This window comes from Nannospalax galili, unplaced genomic scaffold (genome assembly GCF_000622305.1).
Source record: "Nannospalax galili isolate Female #2095 unplaced genomic scaffold, S.galili_v1.0 scaffold1053, whole genome shotgun sequence".
Lineage (NCBI taxonomy): Eukaryota > Metazoa > Chordata > Mammalia > Rodentia > Spalacidae > Nannospalax > Nannospalax galili.
In genome coordinates, this window is record NW_008333523.1 from 1,804,265 (window position 1) to 1,831,512 (window position 27,248).

The window sequence follows — 27,248 nt, forward strand, 5'->3', positions numbered from 1 at the left end:
TATATATATATATTATTGAAGTAGATCCCTATCTCTTACCTTTTACAAAAATCAATTCAAGCTGGACATGGTGCCACACACCTTTAATCCCAGCACTCAGTAGGCAGAGGCAGGTGAATCTCTGATATAGAGGCCAGCCTGGTCTACATAGTAACCTCTAGGCCAGCTGAGGCTACAGGAAGAACCCTGTATCCAAAAACAAAGGGTATTTGGAGAGGGCTGGAGAGATTGTTCAGTTGTTAAGAGTACTGCCTGCTCTTGCAGAGGTCCCAGGTTAGGTTCCTAGCACCCACATGGTGCTAACAACTATATGAAACTCCAGTTCCAAGGGATCCAATGTCTTCTTCTGGCTCCCACAGGCATTGCATGACATTGGTGCACGTTCATACATGCAGGCAAAATAGACATATAAAATAAAAATAAATATTAAAAAAAAAGTTTAGCCAGGCATGGTGGCACATACCTTTAATGCTAGCACTCAGGAGGCAGAGGCAGGTGGATCTCTATGAGTTCAAAGCCAGCCTGTTCTACAGAGCCAGTTCCAGGCCACCTGGGGCTACAGGGAGACCCTGTCTCAAAAAGGCCAAAAAAAATTTTGAATCAACTCAAAATGGATCAAAGATCTTAATGTGAGACGTAAAGCTATGAAACATTAAAATGATGCATAGAGAAAACAGTTTCAGACTTGGTGTAGGCAGTGGTATTTTTCAATATGATCTCAAAAGCACAAGAAACAAAAGCAAAAAATATACAATTCGATTACATCAAACTAAAATGCTTCTACCCAACAAAGGAAACAGGGTGAAGAACCAATCTAGAGAATGAAAGAAAACAGCTGTGAACTACTCAGACTACAACAGAATGCCTGGCCTTGGTGCATACCAAACCTTCCATTAGGCTAGGTCAATCACCTGGCCTAGGAACCACCCCTAGGAAGGCCTGTTCACTAGCCATGCTAAAGAGATAGGTGGAATAATTAATGAGATACTGAACTTTTCTTTCCCAGAATCCCCACACCTAATGCAACAGCATATCAAGCCACAGACATGCAGATTCGTAAGTCTGCCTACTTCTTTACTTTTTTTTTCACTTTAAAAATACATATATAGTCTTTTTGAGACAGGGTCTCCCTGAAGCCCCAGATGTCCTGGAACTCACTATGTAGACCACGCCGGCCTTGAACTCACAGAGATCCGCCTGCTTCTGCCTCTGAAGTGCTGGGATTAAAGGTGTGTGCCACCATGTTTGATGCTTTCTTTAATTCCTTACAAAAGCATAACATTTCCTTTTCTTCTATTTCTTCTCTAATCATGCTTTCCCTAACACTTTGGGCTGCCCCCAAATTTTGGATTTTCATACTCTTCCTTTAAAGCTCCCTCCCCACCATGTGGCTGCTAATTTGCCATGTATCTGATCTCCATGCAGGCTTGAAAGGCGTGACTTTTTCTTTTCTTTCCTCCATGTCCCTCCTCTACGCAGCTGCTGAGATTGACAGCTTGACTGTCCTGGAGGCTTTTCTTTTTAAACTCCAATGAAAGTGTCTTTGAGCTCCCATTTGAGTCCATTCTTAAATTATTTTATTAATGAGATTAAGAACCCCTAGAAGGGATTCTGCTTTCCTCTATATCAAACTGATCAAGAATTAACATTCAAATTATACAAAGAAATTTAAAAAAATAATAATAAACCCCAAGGAACCCAATTTTTAAGATGGGCAAATAATCTGAAAAGACATGTCCCAAAGGAAGAAATTCCATTGCCTGAGCAGTATATGAAAAAATGATTCATTTCACGAGCCTTCGGGAAAATAGAACTCACAATCAGTATCATTTCACTCCTGTTAGAATAGCTATTTCTTTAAAGTAATATATGTTGATGAGAATGTGGTGTGTCACATACGGAAGTTAAAAAAAAATCAACCTAAAATAAAAGAGTAACTATTAGAAGCTGGAAATGTGGAGTGGGTAGGACAGAAAAAGCTAGAGTTGATCAGTGCACATTGTATACACATATTGAATTAACACTCTGGGGGCTGGAGGGATGGCTCAGCAGTTAAAAGCACTGGGTGCTCTTGCAGTGGACCCAGGTTACATTCCCAGAACTCACATAGCAGCTAACAACTATCTATAACTCCAGTTCCAGGGGATCCAATGCCCTCTTCTGACCTCCTCGAGTATTACATGACATGGGTGCACTTACATACATGCAGGCAGTTCACTCATACACATCAAATAAAAATAATAAAGTATTTTCAAAAAAGAATTGTCATTCTGAACCCCATTAATATGTAAGACATGCTAATGAAAATAATTTTCTTAAAAATGAAAAAAACAGCCCAGCAAAGAACTGAAATTGAATCAAATATTTTCATATGTGCTAATCTATACCAGCTATGTGAGCAGTAATAAGAGAAAATATCAAACTCCCTCAAAGATAGTCTGTGATTGTCCAAATATGCCAAGAGACAATAATATGGAAGCTTAAAAGAAGAAAATGTCCATGGAATCTTTTTTTAGATAGTCACTTTTGAAAAAAGACCTACTGATTTTATGATTCAAAGTCTGAATCTATCTATGAAATTCATTAGTGAATAGCAAATCCATCTTTACATTACCAGCCAAGGTTCACAGGAAATATCTTTGCAATGGCTACAGCTTGAGACCAAATGCAAACTACTAGGAATCAAATAAGCCTAGTCTATCTGAGATTGGTCGTATCAAGGATGGTGTTTCTCTGTCCCTTTCTCTGTCTCTCTCCAAACACAGATGATGATGATGATAGATGATAGATAGATAGATAGATAGATAGATGATAGATAAATAGGTAGATAGATACATGATAGATAGATAGATACATACATACATACATACATACATAGGTATAGATAGATAAAGATGTAGATATAGATGATATAGATATCGATGATATAGATATAGATACCTGGTGGAAATAGTGATAATAGTATATAGCTTGCAAAAGAACAGAAAAAAATCACAAGGTTGATTATGTGAGTCAATTTTAAATTAATGTAATATTAAAATTCTTAAACAAGGGGTATAATATATTTGGAAGTTACCATATTTTAATAAAACATAAGATTAAATATCTTCAGATGTTTGTGAGATGGTTCAGTTGGTGAAATGCTTGCTGAAGAAGCATGAGGATCTGAGTTCAGAGACCCAGCATCCACGTAAAAAGCTAAACACAGTGACGACTTACACCTGTAACCCCAGCATTGGGAAAGCAGAGACAAGCCGATCTTTGGAGCTCACTGGCCAGCCAATCTAGCCAAAGCAGTGAGCTCCAGTTTCAGTGAGATAGCTTGTCTCAAAAATTAAAGTGGAGAGCGATAAAGAAAGACATTCAACATTGACCTCTGGGTTCCACGCACATAAGCACACACACACGTGTACACACATGAACATGTACATACACACACAAATGTCTCCAGTCATACCATTGGCCTAGAGTGCAACAGGATTCCTTTACTTGAAACCACTTGCTTAATGAAAGTAAAAAATGGAAATCATTTTTAATAATATTTGTAGTTAACTCTAAAGAAATAAGCTGTATTCTCAGGAAAGGGTAATTGCCATTTTAATAGAAATACAGATATTAAACAAATTTATTAGTATTATATATTCATTGATTCATTATTCTATAAATGTTTACATAAATACTTTGGAAAGTTCCTGATAGAAATGTAATAATGACATTAAAAGAAGAAGAAAAGAAGGATCTTAGAATGGAGGTGGAAAAAATGGTTAAGCCAAAAAAAAAAAAAAACTAAGGACAGGAACTGCTGAGGTTCTGGCAGCCAAGTGAGCTAATAAATCATACCGGTTTGTCAGGATTAGGCAACTTGCATAGCTATTAAACATACTGGCAAAAGAAAAAAGAATATCCAATTATTTAAGTCCAAGTCATGCTATAAAGCATGTTAGTTTGGTGGCACAACAGTTTAACATGTCCTTTCATTAAAAAAAAGTGCACATCTGTTAATACTGAGCTAGAAATAAGGAAGAAAATCTGAATATGAATATATCAGTCATGTCCTGTTTTATTAAGTATCATGTCCTGTGTTCCACTTTCCCAATCTGAGGGGGACTGGATCAGAAACTATAATATTTATAAGGTAACCAGTGTCATAATGGCCCAACCCTTGGCTTTGCACCTTTTTCCCCAGCAAGTAACTATGCTTGTCATTCTCAATATTCACATCTCATTGAAAGCACAAACAGTTTCTTTCAGTAAATAAATCACCAGTATGGGATCTTTGCATTGCATAAGTCTAATCCACTCTGCTTGAGCAGATGATGGCAGATAAATTGTGGCAAAAGCAGCGCTGTCCAACACTATCCAAAGATGCAAACAACAGACATGAAAGGTGGGCCAAATGTGTCCTAACCATGGCAGCGCACTCAAGGGGAAGGACAGGAGTAGTGTCCACACTTCTTTCAGAAGAATTCCCCAATGAGCTATCGAAATTACTTCTTTTGCTGGATGTCATTTTACCAAAGATTGCATAAATGAGCTGTCAGGACTGGGATCCGATTTGTTGCAACAAGATTTAGCCCATAGAGAGTTGTGAAACCTGGATCTGTTATAGAAATTATATCTGGCTCCTTGAGGAGTTTCATGAGATTCTCCTATGAGCTAAACTTAACATTAAATGATAGGGCAGGTTCTGGAATGTGTCCTGGCCACTAGCATTAAAAATATTTTGATTCTGGGGCGGGAGAGATGACTCTGTGGTTAAAAGAGTACTTGTTGCTCTTGCAGAGGACCTGGCTTCAGTTCTCAGCGCCCATGCTGGGTGGCTCACAATTGCCTGCAACTCCAACTCTAAAGGATCCGGCACTCTCTTCTGGCTTCCCCAGGTACCTACATGCATGTGTACATATTAACACACAAGCATACACACACACACACACACACACACACACACACACTGAAATAAAAATAAAAACAAATCTTAAAAAAGGAAAACATCTTTATTCCAACTGAAAGTTACTATACACATACTACAGAAGACTAGCAACAGCAAAACCTCCTGTACTTTCCTCACTTTCATTTTTTCTAAGATAAATTGGAGGCAGTCTCCATGAAGAAGTTGCCATAGCCTATGTTAGGCATGACACACAGTACTAGAAACACAAAGTTACTGGGCACCTAGTATGTATCAGGTATTGTGCTGAGTCAGCTATAAGGATTACCTTATTTAATCCTCACCATGAACCAAAACAGCAGGTACTATTTTTATCCCTATCTTGGATATTCTGCGATCATGGCTTTGGTTCCACACTGTTATCTTTACCCATAACCTTTGCTATGTGACTTCAGATCTTCACACTGAAAACCAAGAGTCCCTTTCCCTGCTCTGTAAATCTGGCATGGCCTTGTGACTTGCTTTGATCAACAAAATATGGATGTGGTATTTGTATTAGCTACTTGTCTGTTTGCTGTGGCAAAAAACTTGACAAGTGGTAACTAAAAAGAAGAAGGATTTATTTTGGCTCACAGTTTGAAGGTATAGCCCATCATGGTAGGGAAGGTACGGTAACAGGAGTCTGAAGAAACTAGTCATATTGTATCCATAGTCAGGAAGCAAAAAATGAATGTTCACCTTTTTATTCAGTCTGTGATCCCAGCCCATGGAATGATGCTGCCCATATTTATGTTGAGTTTTTCCCATTCAATTAGACTTTTCTGGAAATGCCCTCTATGGTGATTCTGAATCTAGTCAAGCTGACAATGAAGATTAACCATCACAACATTTATGCCAATTCTGAGCCTGAGCCTCAGGAGGCCTCCCATGATTCTTCTCACTCACTTGCACCTCTGCCATCACCATGAAAACATGCCCAGGTTAGCCAGCTGATGGAAGTAAGACACATGGAACAGGGCCCAGTTATCCCAGTTGCTTTTGCCAAAGCCAATCTTGATGGGCCAACCCCCAGACATCTGAGCAAGCACAGCCAAAATCAGCAGAGCTGTGGAGGGGACCACCACTGACTCCAGATGCATCAGCAGTAATTGCTTATTGCTGAAGGCCAATTGGGTTTTGTGAGTGATTGTTACACTGCATTATTCTAGCAATAGAAACTTGTAAACAATTTATAAATGGGAAAATGGGTTCAAGGATGTTAACTAACTTTTCCAAATTGATAAAAGTAGACAATAATTTTGAGATACCAAAATAACTTTGCAGGAAATTTGGTGTAATTTCTACACTAGGTTGATATTTTTTATATTTTATTTATTATTTTTATTTTCATGTGTATGAGTATATTGCCTACATATATGTGAGTGTACCCGTGTGATGCAATGCCGTGGAGGTCAGAAGAGGGCTTCAGATTTCCCTGGAACTGGAGTTAAGAACGGTTTGTACCCGCCATGTGGGTGCTGGGAATCGAACCCAGGTCCTCTGCAAGAGCAGTAGGTGCTCTTAACCACTGAGCCATCTCTCCATCCCCCTACAAGGTTAATATTTTAAATCCCAAATCATTTGGTTTGCCATAATTCAGACAGGTCTTCAGCAGTTTCTCTGGAAACTGATCCTATTAATACTTAGTACCATTTACTAGATGAACTAAATAACGACCCCTAGTAGACAGAGAGTGTATTTTCTGTGCATGACTTATGTCAAAAGGAACTATTTCTGGACCATGATCTTACTAAGAGAAAGTCTCATGAGTAACTGCATATGTAAGGAACAAAGAGTCACTCAGTGTAAGGGCAGTGCTGTAATGTATGACACTGACTTTCATGTGACTTCTGCCATCAATGTTATAGTTACATCTCATTTACTCAACCACTGAGCGAAATGGTGAACAAGGGAATTGGAGAACTTAAAGAATATTAATAGCAGCACATCATTTCAATTACCTTGGCTCACTAATGAGATGAACTCCTAGTATATGGAAGTTGCAAGTTCAAACTCTCCCACTGCAATTGGACCCATGTGGGTATTTAAGTCTTCAATATCAGCTGCAGTATGAGGTGGGAGGAGAATTCCATTCTTAGGATAAGAATTACAATGGAATTGCTCATACAGAGAGCAGCTCAGACAGATGGAAGGTGTTGTAGGTCATCTACAGCATTGCTGGGAAACATAAAGTCCGGGTAAGAACAAGCTACTAGAATACAAGAGAAGGTGAGGAACTGTCCCACACAGTAAATGAAATTTTAATTCTTCACCTAGTAAAGTCAAAACATGAAGTGTAATAAAAGATTTACTCTTCTTTAATTAAACTAGTCTTCTGCATATAGAATGTTTTAATATATAATGAGAGTCCAGTGACTTTTGCTTTCATCTGAAGGCTGACAGACTCTCTTCTTGACCAAACCTTCGTAAAGTTCCTCTGAGTCATCTCAATTGAATTTTGGCGTTGCCCTCCTCCCTACCTCCCTAACCTCCACCCCATCCTGTTCATGTCAGACTCACCTTGCCATCTTCTAACAAGAATTCTACTAAGTAGCTTTAGAGAGAATTCTCAACACTTAATATCTCATTACTCTCAATAGCAGACCAAATTCCTCCTTCCCTGCCCTGATCATCTGATTACCTTGGCCTACCTATGGCAAGAATTTTGTTAATTTTATTTAACCAAGACTTCTCTTGATGTCTCCTCTCAGTAGTTTGCAATCCAATGACTCCCTCATTGGATGTTTCTAGGCTATAAATCCCTACATTGCTATATTTAGAGTTGAACCCAATCTTTCTCTCATATTGCAGGAGACTTTATACTCATTGCAGTAGTGCTGAGGAAAGTCTTCCTTTAATTGTTACAGGGCTGGAGACATGGCTCAGCAGTTAAGGGCACTTGCTGCTCTTATACAGGATTCAGGTTCAGTTCACAGTATCTAAATGGTGGCTAACAACCATCTATAATTCTAGTTTTAGGGGATTTAATGCACTCTTCTGGCCTCTGCAGGTTCCTGCATGCATGTGGTACACATAAACACACACAGGCAAACATATACATAAGTAAAAATTTAGAAAAAGAAAGTCTAGTTTTCCTTACTATTTTAGCAAGCACCAAACAATTTTTTTTCTTTAGCAGAGTGCATTGTGCAACAGAAACACAGAAAACTTAACTTGACAGCAAAAAATGCATAGTGATAAAGTTGAGATATGTGAAAATGGTGGTCTGAGTATATAGTATGTACAATGAAATAAAACAAGATATGATTTGCAAAAATCTCAGCTTGGCCAAAATGTTCAGGTGGGAATTCCAACTTTACTGAGTTTTCTAGAAACTAGAGTTAAAGAAAAATGATCTTTTCTTCATCAACATAATAGAATGTTGTTCTTTGATATATATGTCCCCATTTCTGACTTAGTAACTGGAAAATGGTAAACAAAATATATTGTACAAAATGTGCAAAAAATTCAATTTAAAAAACTTTAAAAAAAGAATATGCAATAAAAGTTTTGAGTTAGTAAAACTTTTAAAAATAGTACATGAAAATATAATGTGTCTTCATCAGATGAGAAGGACCTTGTCTATAAAATCCATTTTAGGTAGAATAAAGTTATACGCTGTTCAGTCTACTGCCCTTTCCTAATGGGTACTATAATAAGATGAGAATATAAATATGAAAAAATCTTTTTGAAAAGAATAGACTTGGGGGCTGGAGCGATGACTCAGCAGTTAAGTACACTTACTGTTCTTCCAGAGAACCCAGGTTCAATTCCCAGCATCCACGTGGTAGCTAACAGCCATCCATAACTCCATTTCCAGGAAATTTGACACCCTCTTCTGGCCTCTGCAGTCTTTGCATGACACAGGTGCAGTTACATGCATGCAGGCAAAATACTCATACACATAAAATAAAAATAAATAAAAGGAATAGATGCTTTGTTATCCAAATATTAGAAATCACTCCTTAAAATTGAGTATGTAGAAAATATTGGCCTTTAATCCCAGCGCTCGAGAGGCAGAGGCAGGCAAATCTCTGTGAGTTCAAGGCCAACCTGCTCTACATAGTGAATTACAGGTCAACCGGTGCTACAGGAATACTCTGTCTCAAAAAAGAAAAGAAAGAAAAGAAAAGAAAAGAAAGAAGAGAGCGAAAAAGAGAAAGAAAGAAAGAAAGAAAGAAAGAAAGAAAGAAAGAAAGAAAATAAATAAATAAATACTGGAAATCGAGCTCAATGTATAGACTGAACCAAAGATAAGCCTGCAATTTTGTTTCTAGACCAAAGTTCTAATAATCATCTCATTTCTTATTGTTTCCCTCTTTCTTCAGAGAATTATATGAACACAAAAAAATGCAGTGTCAACTGGTTGTATTTGAATTAATTTTTATCTGCCTTTTTCTTTAAAATGATGAAATGCTAGAAACAAAACCTCTTCCAACTGTTTCCTGTCTCTAAAATTCAAAGAAATAGGAAAAGGGTGCCTTTTATTTTTATATCTTACCATTAGACTATTATCCTAACAAGTCTGAATTAATTACAGGAAAAGCCACTGAGAAGTCTCTAAGCACTTCATTCCAGTCATAAAATTGGTGATGATTCAAGCATTTTTCAGAGAGACACTAGGGAATGTGCTATAGTTTGGATCTTAAGCGCCCCCCAAAGTTCCATGTGGCAAAGGCTCGCTCCTCAAGATCAGTGCTACTCAGAGGTGGTAGGGCCTCTGAGCTATGGGACTTAGTAGGAGATCTTTAAGTCATTGGGTCCTAGTACTTTCCTCTTCCTCTCTTTTGCTCCCTGGTCGTAGGTTAGAATAGTCTTTCACCACATACTTGTGACATGATAAGCTGCCTTTCCACAGGTAAAAGACTGAAGAGTGTGTGTCCCTGGATAGGACTCCTTTATTAAAACTTACCCACACACGACTCAGGGATCATTACAGAAGAGAGGGCAGAAAGATTATAAGAGCCAGAACATGAACATAAAGAAACAGAGTCTTTCAGGCCTCTAAGAACTTGCCCATATGAACTTACAACAATGGTGACAGAATGCATAAGACCTATGCAAACTCAAGCAGACAAAAACCCAGCATAGAATTGGGGAAACGGGCAGCAGGACCCAAGCTTAGCTGAGAAACTATTGGCAGCTGATTACTGCCAGGTGAGCGAGAGTTGGTCTTCTTTAAAGAAGTGACTCCAGATAGGCTGACTAGACTCCAGTGGATGAACTTACACCAAAGGACATTTAGGTACACAACCTTGAGTTAATAGGCCTTAACATATATGACAGAATGCATGAAACCCTTTTAGGGGAGTTGTAGGGGGTGTAGATCACAGAGAGGGTCTAAATATGATTAAGAGGTATTGTATGAAATGCACAAAAAGTCAATAAAAATATACATTGAGGAAAAAGAGGAATAGGGCCACCTGATCATGGACTAGAAGTTTCATAGCTACGAGCTAGATCTGTTTTCCTTTTCCTTTTATAAGCTGATTATTTCAGGCACCCATTATAGTTAACAGAAAACTAACACAGAATGGAACAGGTCTTAATGCCAGATTGTGTGGACTTCAACCTCACCCAAGTCATTTTCAAGCAGTATGACTTCAGGGAATTTATACAAACCTTATGAATCTCAGTTTTCTCAGTCTTGAAAATGGAAACACTAATATTAATCACAGTTTACTATGAGTATTAAATGTGTCCACATACTGAAAGCACTTAGAAAACTGTTGGAGGATGCAGGAGAGATGGCTCAGCAGTTATGAGCACTGGCTGCTCTTGCAGAGGACCTGGGTTTGGTTCCTAGCACCCACACAGCAAACGACCATTCATAACTCCAGTTCTAGGGGATCCAATGCCCTCTTCTGGATTCTGTGGCATTGCACACATATGGTGCATTTACATACATGCAGGCAAAACACTCATATACACAACATAAAAATAAATTTTACGGGGCTGGAGAGATGGCTCAGTGGTTAAGAACACTGGCTGTTCTTATAGAAGACCCAGGTTCAAATCCCAGCACCCACATGGCAGCTAACAACTGTCCATAACTGCAGTCCCAGGGGATCCGACAGCCTCTTCTGTCCTCTTCAGGCATTGCACGACATGGGTGCACTTACCTACATGCAGACAATACACACATAAACATAAAATAAAAATAATAAATAAAATATGAAAAAAGATAAGTGGAAGGTAAATAAATTTAAAAAATAATAACAAAATAAATTTTACAAAGAAATGTGTTGAACACCTAGTTAAACCTCAGCTAACGTTACTATAATTTTCATCACTAGGTTCTATAATATGATTGTCATACCAGACCTATGATGTTACTCCTTTCTATTCCTGACTTTCCTAAGGATAGTCATTTGATCTCTATTGACACGAATTTGAGACATTTCTTTGTACATTTAAGATATTAATCATAGGCTGGGGAGATGGCTCAGTGGGTAAAGGGCCCACTGTGCAAGTATGAAGACCTGAGTTCAGATTCCCAGAATCCATATACAAAGCTGGAAGTGGCAGTGTGCACCTATAATCCCAGCGTTGAAGAGGTAGAGAGAGGAGACTCCCTGTAGCTTGCTAGTCAGCTAGTTTCACCAAATCAGCAAGTTCTAGGTTCAGTAACAGACCCTATCTCAAAAAAATAAGACAAAGAACAAAAGACACCCAGAGTGTCTTCCACACTCTGTATATACGTGTATACACATGAACACATACACAGACATACACCACACATACACACTAATCATAATTTTAATCATCATTTTTAAAACAAGAGGAAGAGAAAAATAGCAAATGGTTACTTTAGACACCTCCCTCCCACCACCTAATCCTCTCTGCCTTTATTTTAATTATGATCATATGGATCAGAACTTCTCACTTTAGCATGAGACCATCACCTCAAATTTCCATTCTCTGAGGAAATCACTCTTTCTATCCTGTGCATCTCTTTCAAAAAATTAACTCACTAAGTGCCTACATAATATAGTAAACTTTTAAATTATACAAAAACTTCTTGTATATAAGATTAAAAATGTAAAAAAAAAAACCAGGCATGGTGATGCACGCCTGTAGTCCCAGCACTTGGGAGGCAGAGGCAAGTGGATCTCTGTGAGTTCAAGGCCAGCCTGGTCTACATAGTGAGTTCCAGGCCACCTGGGGCTACAGGGAGACCCTGTCTCAAAAAGACCAAAAAAAAAATGTAAAGAAGCCAAGGTTATGATATTTGTTTCTGAAGACGTGGTGGGGGGGTGTTAATATAAAAGTCACATGATGGTATTTCCAGGACATATTTACTTTTGCCTTCAGAGTATTACCCAAGATTTAAAATATGAGGATTTCATAAAAATTGGAATTTCTAACTCCTCTCTCTCTCTCAAAACAAAAAAGAAACGAAAACCAAATCAATCTAGCAATCCTATACCTGCATTCTTGGATGAAACTCCTTAGCTATTGACTAGTGTGAGCTGAATCCTGCATAGTACATACCACTTGTTCACCACTATTGTGTCCCAGACATCGAAGAGAAGGAAAATTCCGGTAATCATTTCACTTGCTCTCATTTTGCCTCTGCTTAGTTTTACTCCTGTATGTCATTTAGTGCTACTCACTGACTATGGAAGCATTTGATCTTGGAACTCCTGGATATGGCTTCATGGAATCCTTTGGATCACCAAGACACTCAGTATCTTTATACTTGTATATTCTGCCCTCATGGTCCCTGAGCCAATGAGAACTAAGCCTCCAAAGATGCTTGTCTCAGACTAGGGTCTGACATTTGATTCTTCCTTTAAGCTGTTATCTCAGAAACACTTGAAATATACTGACTAAGCAAGAGTTTACCTCCAAAGCCCCTGTTTCCAGGCCATATGCCCTGATGGTACTTGATTCCTTCTCTTGTGATGGCAAAGCTCTCCCAGAAATCCAATTATCCAGGGACTAACAATATCACCCTCCAATCTTGGCCACCAACATCCTCTCCCCTAGGAACCAAAATCTGCCACAATGAGCTGAAGGGATCCTTCATCAATTTTTTTAGACCTAGAATGTTGAATATAACCACTTAGCAACAAGTAGTGACTGAGCACTTGAAATGTGGCTAGTTCAAATGTAGAAATGCTGTAAATACATATCAAATACAAATGCACGTGGTATTTCAATGCTATTTATATGAATTAAAACATTAAAGCTATCGTAGTATTATTGAGGCTGGAGAGATGGCTCAGCAGCTAAGAACACTGGCTGCTTTTGTAGAGGACCTGAGTTCGATTCCCAGGACCCACATGGCAGCTAACAGCCACTTGCAACTCCAATTCCAGGAGAATCTGACACCTTCTCCTGACTTCCATGGGCATTGCATGACACGGGTGCACTTACATACATTCAGGCAATACACTCATACACATAAAATAAAAATAATAAATGTCTTTTTAAAAACTATCGTAGTAATAATTTTATATTAACTGTACATTAAAATGACAACATTTTACATAGATTGGGTTAAATTATAGAACTACAGTTAATTTGCCTGTTCATGTTACTTAAAAATTACTTATTCTCTGTGTGTGTGTGTGTGTGTGTGTGTGTGTGTGTGATGTGATGTGATGTGATGTGTTGGGGAAGATGCGTGCCATGGTGTATATGTGGAGGTCAGAGGACAACTTTGAGGAGTTGTTTTTCTTCCTCCAGTATCACATGAGTTCCAGGGATCAGTCTCAGGTAAAAAGGCTTTGTGCAGCAAGTTCTTTACTCACTGAGCCATCTCACAGCCCCCTGTTAATTTTTTTTAGTCTTTTTGAGACAGAGTTGCCCTGTAGTAGTGCTGGCCTAGAAAATATTTTGATGTGACTTCTAGAAAATTTAAACTTACTGAAGTAAAACAGACTCAGAAAAAGAGACGATGTATGCTCTCCCTCATATGTGGATCCTAGCACCAAATCCTTTTAAATTCCATGTCCTTTTAATAAGATGATGCTGTACAGTAATCTCTTCTGCATGAAATAACTACCATCATTACGACTTCAGCTGTGACTGATCGCTAAACATTGTCACAATTGGACTTGTTGACAGTTGTGCTCATTCATTAAAGGAGGGCCAAGCAGGGTCATTGGACCCTCACCAGAGTATCCAGCCACTCTTCCCAGCCAACTTTATGTAATTTGGACCTAATCACACATGGTCTCCTGGATTTGGGGAGGACTAAAGTATATAATCTAGGGGAGGCTAGGAAGAGAAGCCTTGACCCATGCTGGGTAAAGGCTTTCCAGTGTGCATGCCCTCAGGTCATACATATACTTCAGCAACCCCTCAGTTATCTCAGTAAGTAAACTCAGTAAATTCATTGCTTCTCCAATAAAACTTTAATGAAACATTGGCTTGACACTAGAACTTTAAAAGGGAATAAGCATTGCTTAGCATCCCCAGGAAAAGAATTCTCACAACAGATGGAAAATGTATTTGTTAATGCTATTATGTCTCATAATTATTTTTTAAAAGAGAAAACAAGAATGTAAACGGTGTTGAAAGGATATGGGAATGGAGATATTTTCAAACATACACAGAAAAAATAAGAAAGCCTAAGCAAGTGATGAGGGTCTGTTTAGGTTTGTTATGATATATAAAGGATGAGACAAAAATAGTATACACATAATCTTAAAATTTCTAAGGTCATAGTTCAGTCAACTAGTTTAAAGAACAAAATATATATCTAGTCAAGGTTTATCTGAGAATGTTTGGGTTTTTTTAGCCTCCTAGAATTTTTTTTTTAAATTGAGGTTTTAAATTTTATACATTTCCCACTCAAATCCAGACCCCCTCCCCCATTCAAGCCTCCACTATCCCCTCAACAAACCCTAAGCACTCTGCCATAAATGCTGAGTCCTATTCATTCAGGTGTTTATACGCAAATGTCCTTCAGTGTAAATGTGCCCAATGGAGTCTACCCAAGCTTTATCTACATAACACATGGTGATTAAAAGTACCAGACTGGTGGAACTAACCTTATTGGATGTTTAACATCCATACTTTGAGGCCTATACTAATCTGGTCAGAGGGACTTAAAGGACAGTTTTTGCCCCTTGCCCTCCAAGGTTGACTAAGTTCCAGGGGACTATGGAACATCTCTCAAAATGTCCTATAACTGTGGTGAGTCACCCGTCCCTTGTTCAGGGAGGACATGGAGACCCCACGAGATGGACTTGAACCAGTGTCCAGTCTACAAAGAGGAGGATCAACTCAGAAGAAACATCTCAACCATGCTTCCAAGTGAAGCCAGATATGGTAGAGCAGGACCTTTGACTTATCTTCACATAGATGGAACTGGTAAAACCCACGAGGGACAGCAGGGAATGAGGGTTCTGGCAAAGGTGGGGGTGTGTGGTGTGGAGTCAACACACACACACCAGGAGTCAGGTGGAAGCAGGCACTAGGCAAGGTGCTGCAGACTCATTTATTGCAGGACTTACATATCTCTCCCCCTACCCCCAGTGTCCCATAAGCTGGTGTGTTGCTCTCTGATAGATCGCCTCATCCAGGCCACTCGCGTCATCAGTCTCTAGGTCCAGGGGTTGATTAGGCTGGCTCTTTTGTGGAAGCGCAGGCTGCACTCTCAAGTTGGAATCTGTGTTTTGTAGTGTGGCCTGTGCTTAGGCCTGGCACTTCCTCTCCTACAGTTATTGTTTTAAAATGATGGATAAATTTGTTTTCTCCCTCTATCCAGAAGCCTTTAAGAGGGAACTGACACTGATTCTAACCATTCCAACAGCTATTAAAATGCTTGAAAGCAAATCCTGAATCCATCACTCTCGAGTCCAGCCTTGGCAGACAAAAGAAAAATGAGGAGGAACCAATAGAGGATGCTTTTGGAAGCCCTTGTCCAGAAATTCCAATGGACTTTGATAGGAACATTTGAAAATTTCCCTGCTCTGACTTTTTTCTAGTTCCCTGTCTTGAACTTGTAATGCTAATAATTACTCTTGCCTTTACTTCTCCTTCACATCTCTTATTCACCAGTCAAGGACTTTCTTTTCCCCCTAGAGATAAGAGCTATGCAATTTAGAGTCTTTTAGATAGACCTACTGAAGGGGTACTCCAATTGCCTCACCCTGCGTTCCTGTTCAGCATGGAAGAAGCCAGAGCAGTCTGTGTCCCAATTCCCTATCCACAAACTGGGGAACCTTTTCAAAGGATGGTGTGATAAGAATAGGAGGTAGGAAGTGGCTAGGCAGTTAGGGTAAAAAGACCCCCAAAGAAAAGTAGCCAGTTCTTGGCTTAAACTCACAATGTTCTTGGGCCTCTTAGCAACATAATCTGTTCCAAAGGCCAAAAATGTCCAAAGTATTTGGGATCTGTTATCTAATCCTTAAAAGATTTAGGGTTACCTCTTCATAAGGGGGAATGTTAGAGTAGCCAAAAGCCCCATAAAAATAAGCAAATAAAAGAAGAAGAAAGAGTACATGAAATTATCAGACAAAAGCGATGGGGAGATGTGGGAGGAGTTAGAGGGAAGGAAGAGAGCATGGATTTGATCAAAACACCTTAGATGCATGTATGAAATACTCAATAAATTATTTTCTAAAAAAAGAAAATTTAAACTTATACATATGGCTATTATATGCTAGCTCTATTGGATAGTGTGACTTCAGACCACAAAGACAACCACTGTCTAAAGAGTTCTGCATCTCCTTTTCTCTTACTCCACTTGTCTTTCCCTTAGGGACAAGCAAAACTTGTAGTCAACTGCTCTCTCCTACTTTATAACTGACCTCTTGGGGGGTGGTTTTCAGTTAAAAGACTCTTTTTTTCTACATGCTTATTATCTCTAATTCAATTTGCTAAAATCCCATAGTTCTGTGAGTGAAGGAATGGAGCTTGAGTTGGTGCACCTGCATGTATCCATGTACACTTGCACATGGATAATGAGAAGAAAAGAGTAATGTGTAATTATGTGTTCCCCCAGTGAGAAAAGAAGACAACATTAGTAGATAGGTAGGTTAGCAAGAACCAGACAGCTATGGCAACAGAACAGGGTGAGGAGGAAGCCACTTTCCCTCCACAAAGGCAACCTTGAAGTGAATTGTCTGCTCCCTCCTAGTCACCATGATAACCAAGAGATGACAGAGGATGTTAACCAGAGGCAGTTAGGACAATTCTCCCATAGAGAGGCTCAAGAAACAAATATTAAAAAAGAATAGGACTCCCTCAAGGGGAAAAAAAAAACAAATACTGGTTGTGCTGGATAGCTTTAGTGTCTGTGGGGCATCTTCTTGATTGCTGAGTGATGTGGGAGGGCCCAGCCCACTGTGGGTAGTGCCACCCCTGGGCAGGTGGGCCTGTGTTGGATAAGACAGCAAGCTGAGCAGGGGCCAGGGGAGCAAGCCAGTAAGCAGCATTCCTCCATGGCCTGTGCTCCAGCTCCTGCTTCCAGGTTCCTGCCCTGAGTTCCTACCTTGGGCTCCCAGATGAAATGTGACCCGGGAGATGTAAGATAAATAAACCCTTTCCTCCACAAGTTGGTAGTGGTCAGAGTGTTTTGTCACAGTAATGAAGAACAAACTAGGACACTGGTTTTTAGAGTCTAATTAGATAGTTTAGGGAATGGAGCAGGACAGAAGTCCAGAGGCCCTCACACAGGGCTTGACAAAGTCTGAATTGGAGATTTTCAATGGCTGAAAACTGAAGCAGTGACTCACACTATTGGCACACGTTTTGGTAAACAGAGGATAGCTGTCCAAGTTAACTGGCCTGGCCTGCTGCAGTGAATCACTGGGGCTTCTGTTTTTGGTGATGATTCTTTTCCAGTGACTGAGGTAAGGGACTTGCTGTTCACAGTGTGGTCCCTGGAACAGCAGCAGTATGAAGTGGGAACGTGTTAGGTAAATTCTTGGGTCCTAAACTGAACCAAATTTAAAGGGACACTTTAAAATGGAGTGAGTTTTCCACCTTGTAATGGGATTCTGCATTTTAACAAGAAGATCTTCTTGTGTTTAGTGTATGAGAAGTACGTGAAGTTTAGCCCTCAGATCATATTCATTTGCTTAACAAACTCTTTTTGGTAAATAAACAATGGTAGCCTTTCAGTCTGAATTAGACTCTCTGGAATTTGCTCCAATGTGAATCTTTCTGTTTTTCTTTTACTTTGGACTGTAGCTAATAATACAGAATGTTTTGCAAGTAAATCAGTGGTTCCAGGTGGTTCTTGGATGGGAGCCCTGTAATGAGGTTATAAAATGCCTGATTTTTCTCTTATAAGTTTCCAACTTAAGTATTCCCCAAGGCAAATAGTTTGGGCGCAAGAGAGGCAAATACTTTTATGTAAAATGGATGAGTATCTGTGCAACTAACATACTACCCTCATGTACAGCAAAATAAGGGGAGAAATTGCCAAAATCTAAATTTTTGAGAATGTGGTATCCTGAGATGTGAAAAAGGACATGGGTATTAAAATTGAGACAAACAAATGTAATCATTTTCATATTAGTTAAAATACTTCAGCCAAACCTCTTTCACTATATGTATTTTTTAATTCCATTATTTGTCAATTGTATTTATGGCTTGCCCAGATGTTTTAACATTATCGCTATAATTATTTGATGTTTTCCATCTCTTTACTCTGACCAAAAAGCAAAACAAAACATTTAAGCATACTGAGTATGCTGAAACAAAGGGTTCATTCCTCAGTTGACCTATTTGGAAGAAGGCCTTTTGTTTCAAAAAAGAAGGTCTCAAACTTGACAAAAATTCTCCAAATTATCCAAAGTAGTAAAAACAAATTAATAAAGTACAATGCATTTATATTCATGGTAGTTAAAAGCAAATTGCATTTTCATGTGAATTCACAGCAATGGTGGCAGCATGCATAAATCCCACGTACGCTTAAGTCAGACAAAATCCCAGTATAGATGTGGGAAACTAGGAAAGAAACCCCAACCCTATGTGAGGAACTATTAGCAATCTATGGCTGCTGGGAGGGGGAGATTTGGTCTCATTTAAGGGTAAAACGCTTGGTATGTTAACTAGGCTCAAGTGAATGACCTTACACTGAATATATATATATATATATATATATATATATATAGAGAGAGAGAATTTGGTGATGGGTTAGGTAAGAAGTGAGATAAAGGAAGGGATAAAATATATTGTATGATATTCGCAAAAATTCAATTTAACAAAGGGGAAAAAAAGCAAATCCCATTATATGATATACAATACTCATCATTTGGTATTATTTTCTATCAAGACATAATATCAACCATTTCAATAACCATGGCTTAATAAACTTTGTGTGTTTGCCTTTGAATTCAATAGTTATAGACTACCTGTGACCAATATGCTTATATATTTGTATCTGATGGATTATACAGTATTACTTCAGTGAATCATACCACAATATTTTCCTTCATAGCATTGGCAAAAGATACTTCACCAAAAGAAAATTCACACAAAAATATGGCTAAATCCAAATCTATAACTCAAAATATACACCACTTTTAATATCCAGAAAATAACAGTAATAATAACCTAATTAGAAATGAACAAAAGACCTTTTTTCCAAATATATGCAAATAGAGAAGAGGTGTATGAAAATGTACTACATATCACTAATCAAGGAAATGTGATTCAAAAATCACAGTGAAATAGTACCTCGTGCCTGTTAGGAAAACTACTGTGAAAGTCAAAAGAGGCAAGTGTATATATATAAAAGAAGTGTTGTACATTGATGGTTCAATGATTGAAATATAAATCGGTACAGCCATCAAGGAAAAAAGTGTGGACGATCCCCATACATTTAAAAATAAGACTACAATGACAATCCAGCCATCCCACTACTGGTTATATTTCAAAATAAAATGACACTAAGGACATTAAAGAGTCATCTCAACCCCATGTTCATTGCAGCATTTTTCCTAATAACCAAAATATGGAATCAATCTAGATGGTCAACAGTAGGGAAATGGGAAGAAAATATGATGTGTGTCTACTATTTAGCCATAAAACACAAGGAAAGTCTGTCTTTTACAGCAACATAGATAGAGGACATTATGCTAAGTGAAATAAGCCAGGCAGAGAGACAGCTAAAATTTATATGTGGAGTCTAAAAAAATGTTAAACTCGTAGATGTGGTTTTTGGGGCAAAGTGGGAAATTGGAAAATGTTGGTCAAATGGTAGAAACGTTCATGTAAGAACTTATATGATGTGTAAGTTCTGGTGCCCTCATGTACAGCATGAAGACTTTAGTTTCTAACAATGTGAAATTTGCTAAGAGCCTGCATATTAAATGTCCTTATGTTGAGGAGCAATTTCCTCTGAAGCTCTTTAAGACATAAGCCGGGGAACTATTGGCAACTGATTACTGCTGGGTGAGGGAGAGAAGATCTTCTTTTTTTTTTTTTTTTGGTCTTTTTGAGACAGGGTTTCCCTGTAGCCCCAGCTGGCCTGGAACTCACTATGTAGACCAGGCTGGCCTCGAACTCACAGAAATCCACCTGCCTCTGCCTCCCAAGTCCTGGGACTACAAGCATGCGCCACTATGCCCGGCTGAGATCTTCTTTATGGGAGTGACTCTAGATAGGCTGACTAGACCCCAGTGGATGAACTTGCACCAAGGGACATCTGGGTACAGATACTTGGCCAGATAGGACTTAACATACATGATAGAATGCATGAAATCTGGTAGGGGGAATAGGGGGACAGGATGAGGGAGGGGCATAATATTAAGATATATGAAATGCACAAAAACTCAATAAAATATTTTTTAGATTAAGGAAGAAAAGAAAAAGAAGAAAAGTAGTTCTAAAAGAAGTTTCTTAAAGCTCAGGAAATTCTAAAAGGAGACACCTTAGGACTTAAGGAGTAAACAACCCAAAAGTTTCAGGAAGTCCCTGACACTGACCACGTGCACTAGACCCTTCCCTCCCTCTCCAAGCATATATAAGCAGTAGGGACTGCTGAGGAGGCAGAGATCAGCCGAGCTACCTGGAAGAGAGATTAGCAGAACTGCCTGGAAGAGACCAGCTGAGCTGCCTAGAATGCACTTTCTGACATGTCAAGCTGCCTACACAGTGAGCTCTGAGATTCCAGCTTTTGTGAATTGTCACCAATAGTGGGGTGGGCTTTGCTAATGCATCTGCCTTTGACTCATTCTCCCTTCTGTAACCAACCTGCCACCCACCCTCCTGTAAGCAACCCCAGTAAAAACTCATTGATTCATCAAGTTGGACTTTGGCGGTATCCTTAGTTTGATTTCTGTTTAGTTCCCTATCTAAGGTGAGTAGATATTTGCTCATGGCTCTCCAGGAATAGTGACACACAGGCCATAAAACATACAAACCCAAAACGTGTAGTAATGGATGTGTTTGTTTCACTGTGGTAATCAGCTTACAGTGTGTATCAAATCATCACATTGTACAGCTTGAATATATACACTTTTTTATATGTCAAATGTGCCTCAATAACACTTGCAGAAAAATACATACACTCTTCTCCAGGGAAGCTGCCACAGTTGGAGAAGAATGTGTAACCATGGCGACAAATCTGTCTTTAAATTCATGGCCTTGAACCTCACCTAGACTTAGACTCTGCCTGCCTCCAAGCAGTCATATTAAATGTCCTTGTCACTGACCCAGCCCTCTGGACAGCAATTTCACACTTTCTCTCTCCTGCAACCTTCAAGTCTGTTCGCCACCTCACATTTGATGACCTCTCTTCCTGTTTCCCTGAGAAATGCAAAGAAGCCAATGGAAGACGTCGTGATCTCTGTCCCCCAGAAGGCTGACAACAGATTACTGATTATTATCTCTTCATCAGATCTGGTTAGACTGCCACTGTTCTGTTTTGGATTTATCAGCTGGGAAGCTGCACTTACCATTTCCTTCTTATCCTCCTGGAAGTGCACATCCACAAACATTTTCCCCACAACATAAGGGAGGGCACTTTCAATAAAGTTAACACATTTATCCCACTGAGGTAGCAAAGTTGTGGTCCCCTGGATTACCTGCAGAAAATAATGAATACAATTTGAGTGTTATTTGAATAAAACTTATTGCTGAGAAAAAGTATTCAAACCACCTGAAAAAAGCTGTCTACAAAACACTAGCCATCCCATCTCACATACATATGCCATATAATAAAGCAAAACTGAAATCACATAAAAATGGAATTCTGCTTATCCCTAGCTAGAGTTACAACTGAATGAAAATGTTTTGATGGTGAAAAAAATGATGAATTTCATTTTTTTCTTTCAATTTTCTCCATTAAGCAAAACATGTGGACAATGGCATAGAATTTCTGCAGCCAGTTGGGACACATAGGGATACTACTCAAGGATCCAGACAGTACTTAGTTTCTATTGAGAACTGAAGTTACATCAAGAAAGGTTTAGAATCATTGGTGATCAAAGTTCTTCCTAGCAGAACAGCAGGACATGGCCCACTATGAACAACTCAGGGAGCCTATTTATACTGTGTCATAGAGAATGAACTGGTAAACAAATAAAATGCAGATGTAAATGCTTTCCCCATCTGTCCCCATTATACCATGATAAGAAAACATTTATAAACAAATAAGGGACTTCGAAAGCAGGACTTGGAAAGTTTGAGGGTTTACTCTTGGGGACTAAAGCAGAGAAATAAATACCATGTAAGTTGTCTCTGGAGGCTGGGAGTCGGGGGAGGCAGACAGTGAGGGTGGGAAGGAGGCCCTGAGAACAGTGGCCTGAAACACCCCTTGCAGGATGTTAGAGCCAGGTTGTTGGAGCAGGGCAAAAGGGATTAATGCTTAAATACATCTCTCCTTCCTCTGCTTTCTGGGAACATGACCCCTCTCAGAGGTAAGGAATGAAGCTATTTTTAAAACCTCCAGAGAAAGAGATCCTACAACCTTCTTTGGCAATTCAATATTATATTTAGCACTTCATGCTCAAGAAACATCCCCTTATACCTAACCTCAAATTTTCACACGCTACTTCTTACACCTCGCTCTCTCATTCTCTTCACAGTGGGGGTGGAAAGCAGCTGGGTACCATCTTTTATGTGATCCATAGGAGTTAAAAATACATTCACACCAAAAATATCTACTTGTTTTGTATCTTAACTATTTGGTATGACCTAAATATAAGTAGTTGTTTTATGGTGTCTATCCCCTATAAAGTAACTTTATATTCTAATGGCTTTAAAAGGCCAAAAGATACCCCAAATGACCTATTACTCTCCAAGTGTAGTGGCTCACTACAAATTCATGTGCTTGCTGGTTTCTCTGGTAACTAAAATACTTGGTAAATGAGATTGGAGATTTGACATTCAGTTTACCGTCAATTGATAAAAAAAATTTTTTTTAGTTCTTTTTGGTTTCCTTTCGTTTGGTTTGGTTTTGTTCGGGTGTTTTTGTGTGTTTGCTTGCTTTATTTTACTTTTATTCATGCTTGCCTGAGGACAGGACTAAATCATTCAATGAAAACATACAGCAAAAATTTTATTGTGTAAAACTTTTAAACTACAGTAATGACATACTTTACTTCTATGCACACGTCTTATATTACAGATTTAAAAAATAAACACAATTAACATTTCTGGGAACACTATAAAATAAATTCCTATTTTCTTTGTAGATAGATCAAGCAACTCCAGTCATCATTTATAGGTGTTCTTTGCAATGAGATGTTAATACATTATATCTTATTTATTTTAACTATTTTTAAAGCCACAGAATCCGTAAGTCCTCTAGTGGTGGCAGAAGTAGTCACAAGCCTTAGAAATGCACATCAAAATAACTTCTGTTTGTATAAGTCAGGAGGCAACAGAAGTAGGTGACAAAAAAGACCCGAGAGTCAGGTGAGTGGGGAGAAGGCACTTAAGATGTGTCTCACAGGAAATGAAATTAAAGTGGATCTAGCAGAATTAGGATAGATTTAAGGTTGCATATCTAAATTAAAAGAAAGATACAGCTCTATCCCCAAATTTAAAATGAATCCTGGTACCTCTATAGATACCATGTACGTATGGAACATGGAGACTCTTGAAAACCATAGTCTCAGTGAAACTGATCATCAAACCTTCTTCCAGTCTACCTGAAATGTTGTACCCTGGTTCCATCATGTAATGGTTAGCACTCTGGACTCTGAAATATTGTACCTTTCGATACTTATCTCCCCTTTCCCAGCCCTCCTTGCCCCAACTTCTAGTAGCCATGTTCTTACTCTCGGTTTTTATGAAACTGACTACTTCAGATTCCACAAATATGTGAAATTATGCAGTATTTGTTATATCATGCACAGTGGTCCTAGTTAATGATAATCATAACATTTCAATAATAACATTTCAATTTTGTTAAAGTAGACCTTTGGTATTCTTAACACAAGAAACACATTAGTGAGGTAATGCATATGTTAATTAACTTAACTGAATATTTCTATAATATACACATAGATCAAAACATCACAGGGCTGGAGATGTGGCTCAGGGGTTAAGAGCATTGACTGCTCTTGCAGAGGACCCGGGTTCAATTCCCAGCACCCACATGGCAGTAACACCCATCCAGAACTCCAGTTCCAGGAGATCTGACACCCTCTTCTGACCTCTGCGGGAACTGCATGACACGGGTGCACCTACCTACATTCAGGCAATACACTCATATATATAAAATAAAAAATAATAAAATTTTTTAAAGCCTATTCTAAAATGAAAATCACACTGGACCCCACAAATATGCAGTTATCACAACTGTTTGCTAATGAAAACTTTAAGAAAAATAAATTTGAACTACTTCCAAAAGAGAGTAACATATCGCTAACAAACATTAAAACTATAATTTCAGTGACCCAGTTAAAGGCACCATCAAGGAAATGCAAACAACACTGAAGGACATTGAGGAACACAAATCATACTCTATAGGCCATTATATATAATGAGAGCTCAATAAATTGGGCAGAGGAGGCAGGGGGGAAGGTGTGGAAATGGGAGCAGATCTAAATGCTATCAAACTATATGGTATGGAAATCACAAAAATTCAACTAAAAATGAAAAAAAAAAAACTGCTTTAAGATTTCATCTTATCCCTGTCAGAATGGAAAAAATCAAGAAAACAAATGACAACAAATGCTGGTGAGGATGTGGGGAAAGGGAAACCTTCATTCGTTGCTGGTGGGATTGCACACTGGTGCCGCCACTATAGAAATCAGTGTGGAGAATTCTTAAAAAAAACTAAAACTAGGGTCTGGAGAGATGGCTCCGTGGTTAAGAGCATTAGCTGCTCTTGCAGAGCACCCACATGGTGGCTAAAAACTATCCATAACTCCAGTTCCAGGGGGTCTGATGACCTCTTTTGACCTCTGTGGGTGCTATACAACATGGATGCACTTACATACATGCAGGCAATACACTCATACACATAAAATAAAAATAACTAAAATATCTTTTAAAAAATAAAGAAGCAGATAAAAATTGTGAGAGAATGGGTGGACATGGGAGGAATTGGAGGGGATTGAGAGGGGTGAAAATAAATACAAATACAATATAAATATATGAAACTCTCAAAAAGAGAAAAATTAATATATGGTAATATTCATAACAAAAATAGATAATAACATATCACTATGGAACATTAAAGTTATAATTTTAGTGACCCAGTTAAAAGCACTGGAAAAAGTGGAAAGTAGAAATAACCTGATAAAGAAGGAAGCTTGAAAACAGCTTGATGACCCAAAGTTTCATCCTATAGCCCCAAAGTAGAGCTTGAGGCTACTTTTACTTGACCTAATATTTACCTGAATAAAAAGAAATACCAAAAATATTACAGTTGGAGCTGCAAACTCCCTGAATTCCATCCAAAGATGATTTGGGGGGAGTTATTTTCTTTTGTTTTGTTTTTTGAGACAGGATCTCCTTGTAGCCCCAGCTGACCTGACTTCAACATGTAGACTAGATTGGCCTTGATCCCACACAGACCTTTCTGCCTTTGACTCCCTAGTATTGGAACTAAAGTTATGTGCCACCATGCCTGGCTCCTAAAGATGATTTTTTGTTGACCAAGCTAACATACAAAGTGTGCTGGCATGGAAACTCTTCCAGAAAAGCAACATTTCAATATTAGTAAACTTACCCTTGAGAATTCCAGCCATCTATACTGAAAACGCCTGCTAAGATTAGGAATTCTGGAATAAACCATTCTCCACACCAAATAGTTGGCAATGGTCCTATTAATGGAGAGAAATGCACATTTATTACATTTTAGGTTAATATCTGATTCCCTGAGGAACACCTCTGCAAAACTGTCAGCAAAGATGATACAGTGTCAATGAGCACAAACAAAATTGGCTGAAGATTCCAGCCCCAGGACACTCAATCCACTCTTGATAAGCCTTCCATGTCTGGAAATCAGAATACCCTCAAATTATAGATGACTTGGTCCAATGTCTATGTATTGCTGGTCTTCAGAAACTAAAAACAAAATACTGATTAATACTAATCATCTAAATTTATATCTTGGTTCTATAATGACTTAATGGGTAAGCTTATGGTCTGGAGAGATGGCCCAGCAATTAAGAGAATTGGTTGCTCTTACAGAGGATCCAAATTCTGTTCTCAAGGCTAACAACTGTCTGTAACTCCAGTTTCAAGGGAACTGAGGCCCTCTTCTGGCCTCTATGGGCACTGCATGCACAGGTGTGCTTACATGCATGTGGGCAAACCACTCATACACATAAAAATAAATAAATAAATAAATAAAATTTAAATATGTAAGCTCAGACAAGTCTTTTCTAATGAAATAATGAGGACATTCCCTACCTCACAAGGAGATTGTGAAGTCAAATAAAAAAATAATTAACAGAGTGAATACTTAAGTCTCCATTGACCTCTAAATGTATGAAGAATCTCATATGCTCCTGTAATACCCCAATACATGTTTTCAAAACTATGTTATATTTAAGAGTTGTCTTTTTATATAAGCAAAAGATGTCCCGACCCCAGAAAGATGTGTGGTCTGAGTTCATTTCTAACTCAGTAATGATGATGGATTTTTAATGACTCATTCCCTCTCAGCTGTGCCATTACCATGGTGACAAATAACACACATTCCAGAGATGGCTCCTGGGTCACTGAAAACCATGAACGTGATGATACTAACCAACCCATCAAGAAAAACCTATATACTCATTTGCATAATACTCTGCCATAGTAGACATGCACTCCAATGAGCAAAATTTTTTCAGCATATACACAGCATACACATGTTTGTTTTAGTTTACATAGACAGACATATAAATATACTAGGAATATTTGGGGGGACAATTTTCACTATGTAGCCCAGGCTGACTTCAAACTC

At 38.6% G+C, this 27,248-nt stretch overlaps 1 protein-coding gene across 2 annotated transcripts in view; it reads right to left on the bottom strand.

Moving 5' to 3' along the window:
• Phex (phosphate regulating endopeptidase homolog X-linked) overlaps nucleotides 1-27,248 on the bottom strand; it is a 219,512-nt gene that overhangs the window by 117,891 nt on the left and 74,373 nt on the right. For both annotated transcript variants that reach the window (XM_008828330.2, XM_029561216.1), the window contains exons 10-11: nucleotides 26,025-26,118; nucleotides 21,796-21,924 (exon numbers count right to left, since the gene is read on the bottom strand). In XM_008828330.2, the coding sequence (XP_008826552.1) occupies nucleotides 21,796-21,924; nucleotides 26,025-26,118 (223 nt within the window). The remainder of the gene's footprint in view (nucleotides 1-21,795; nucleotides 21,925-26,024; nucleotides 26,119-27,248) is intronic.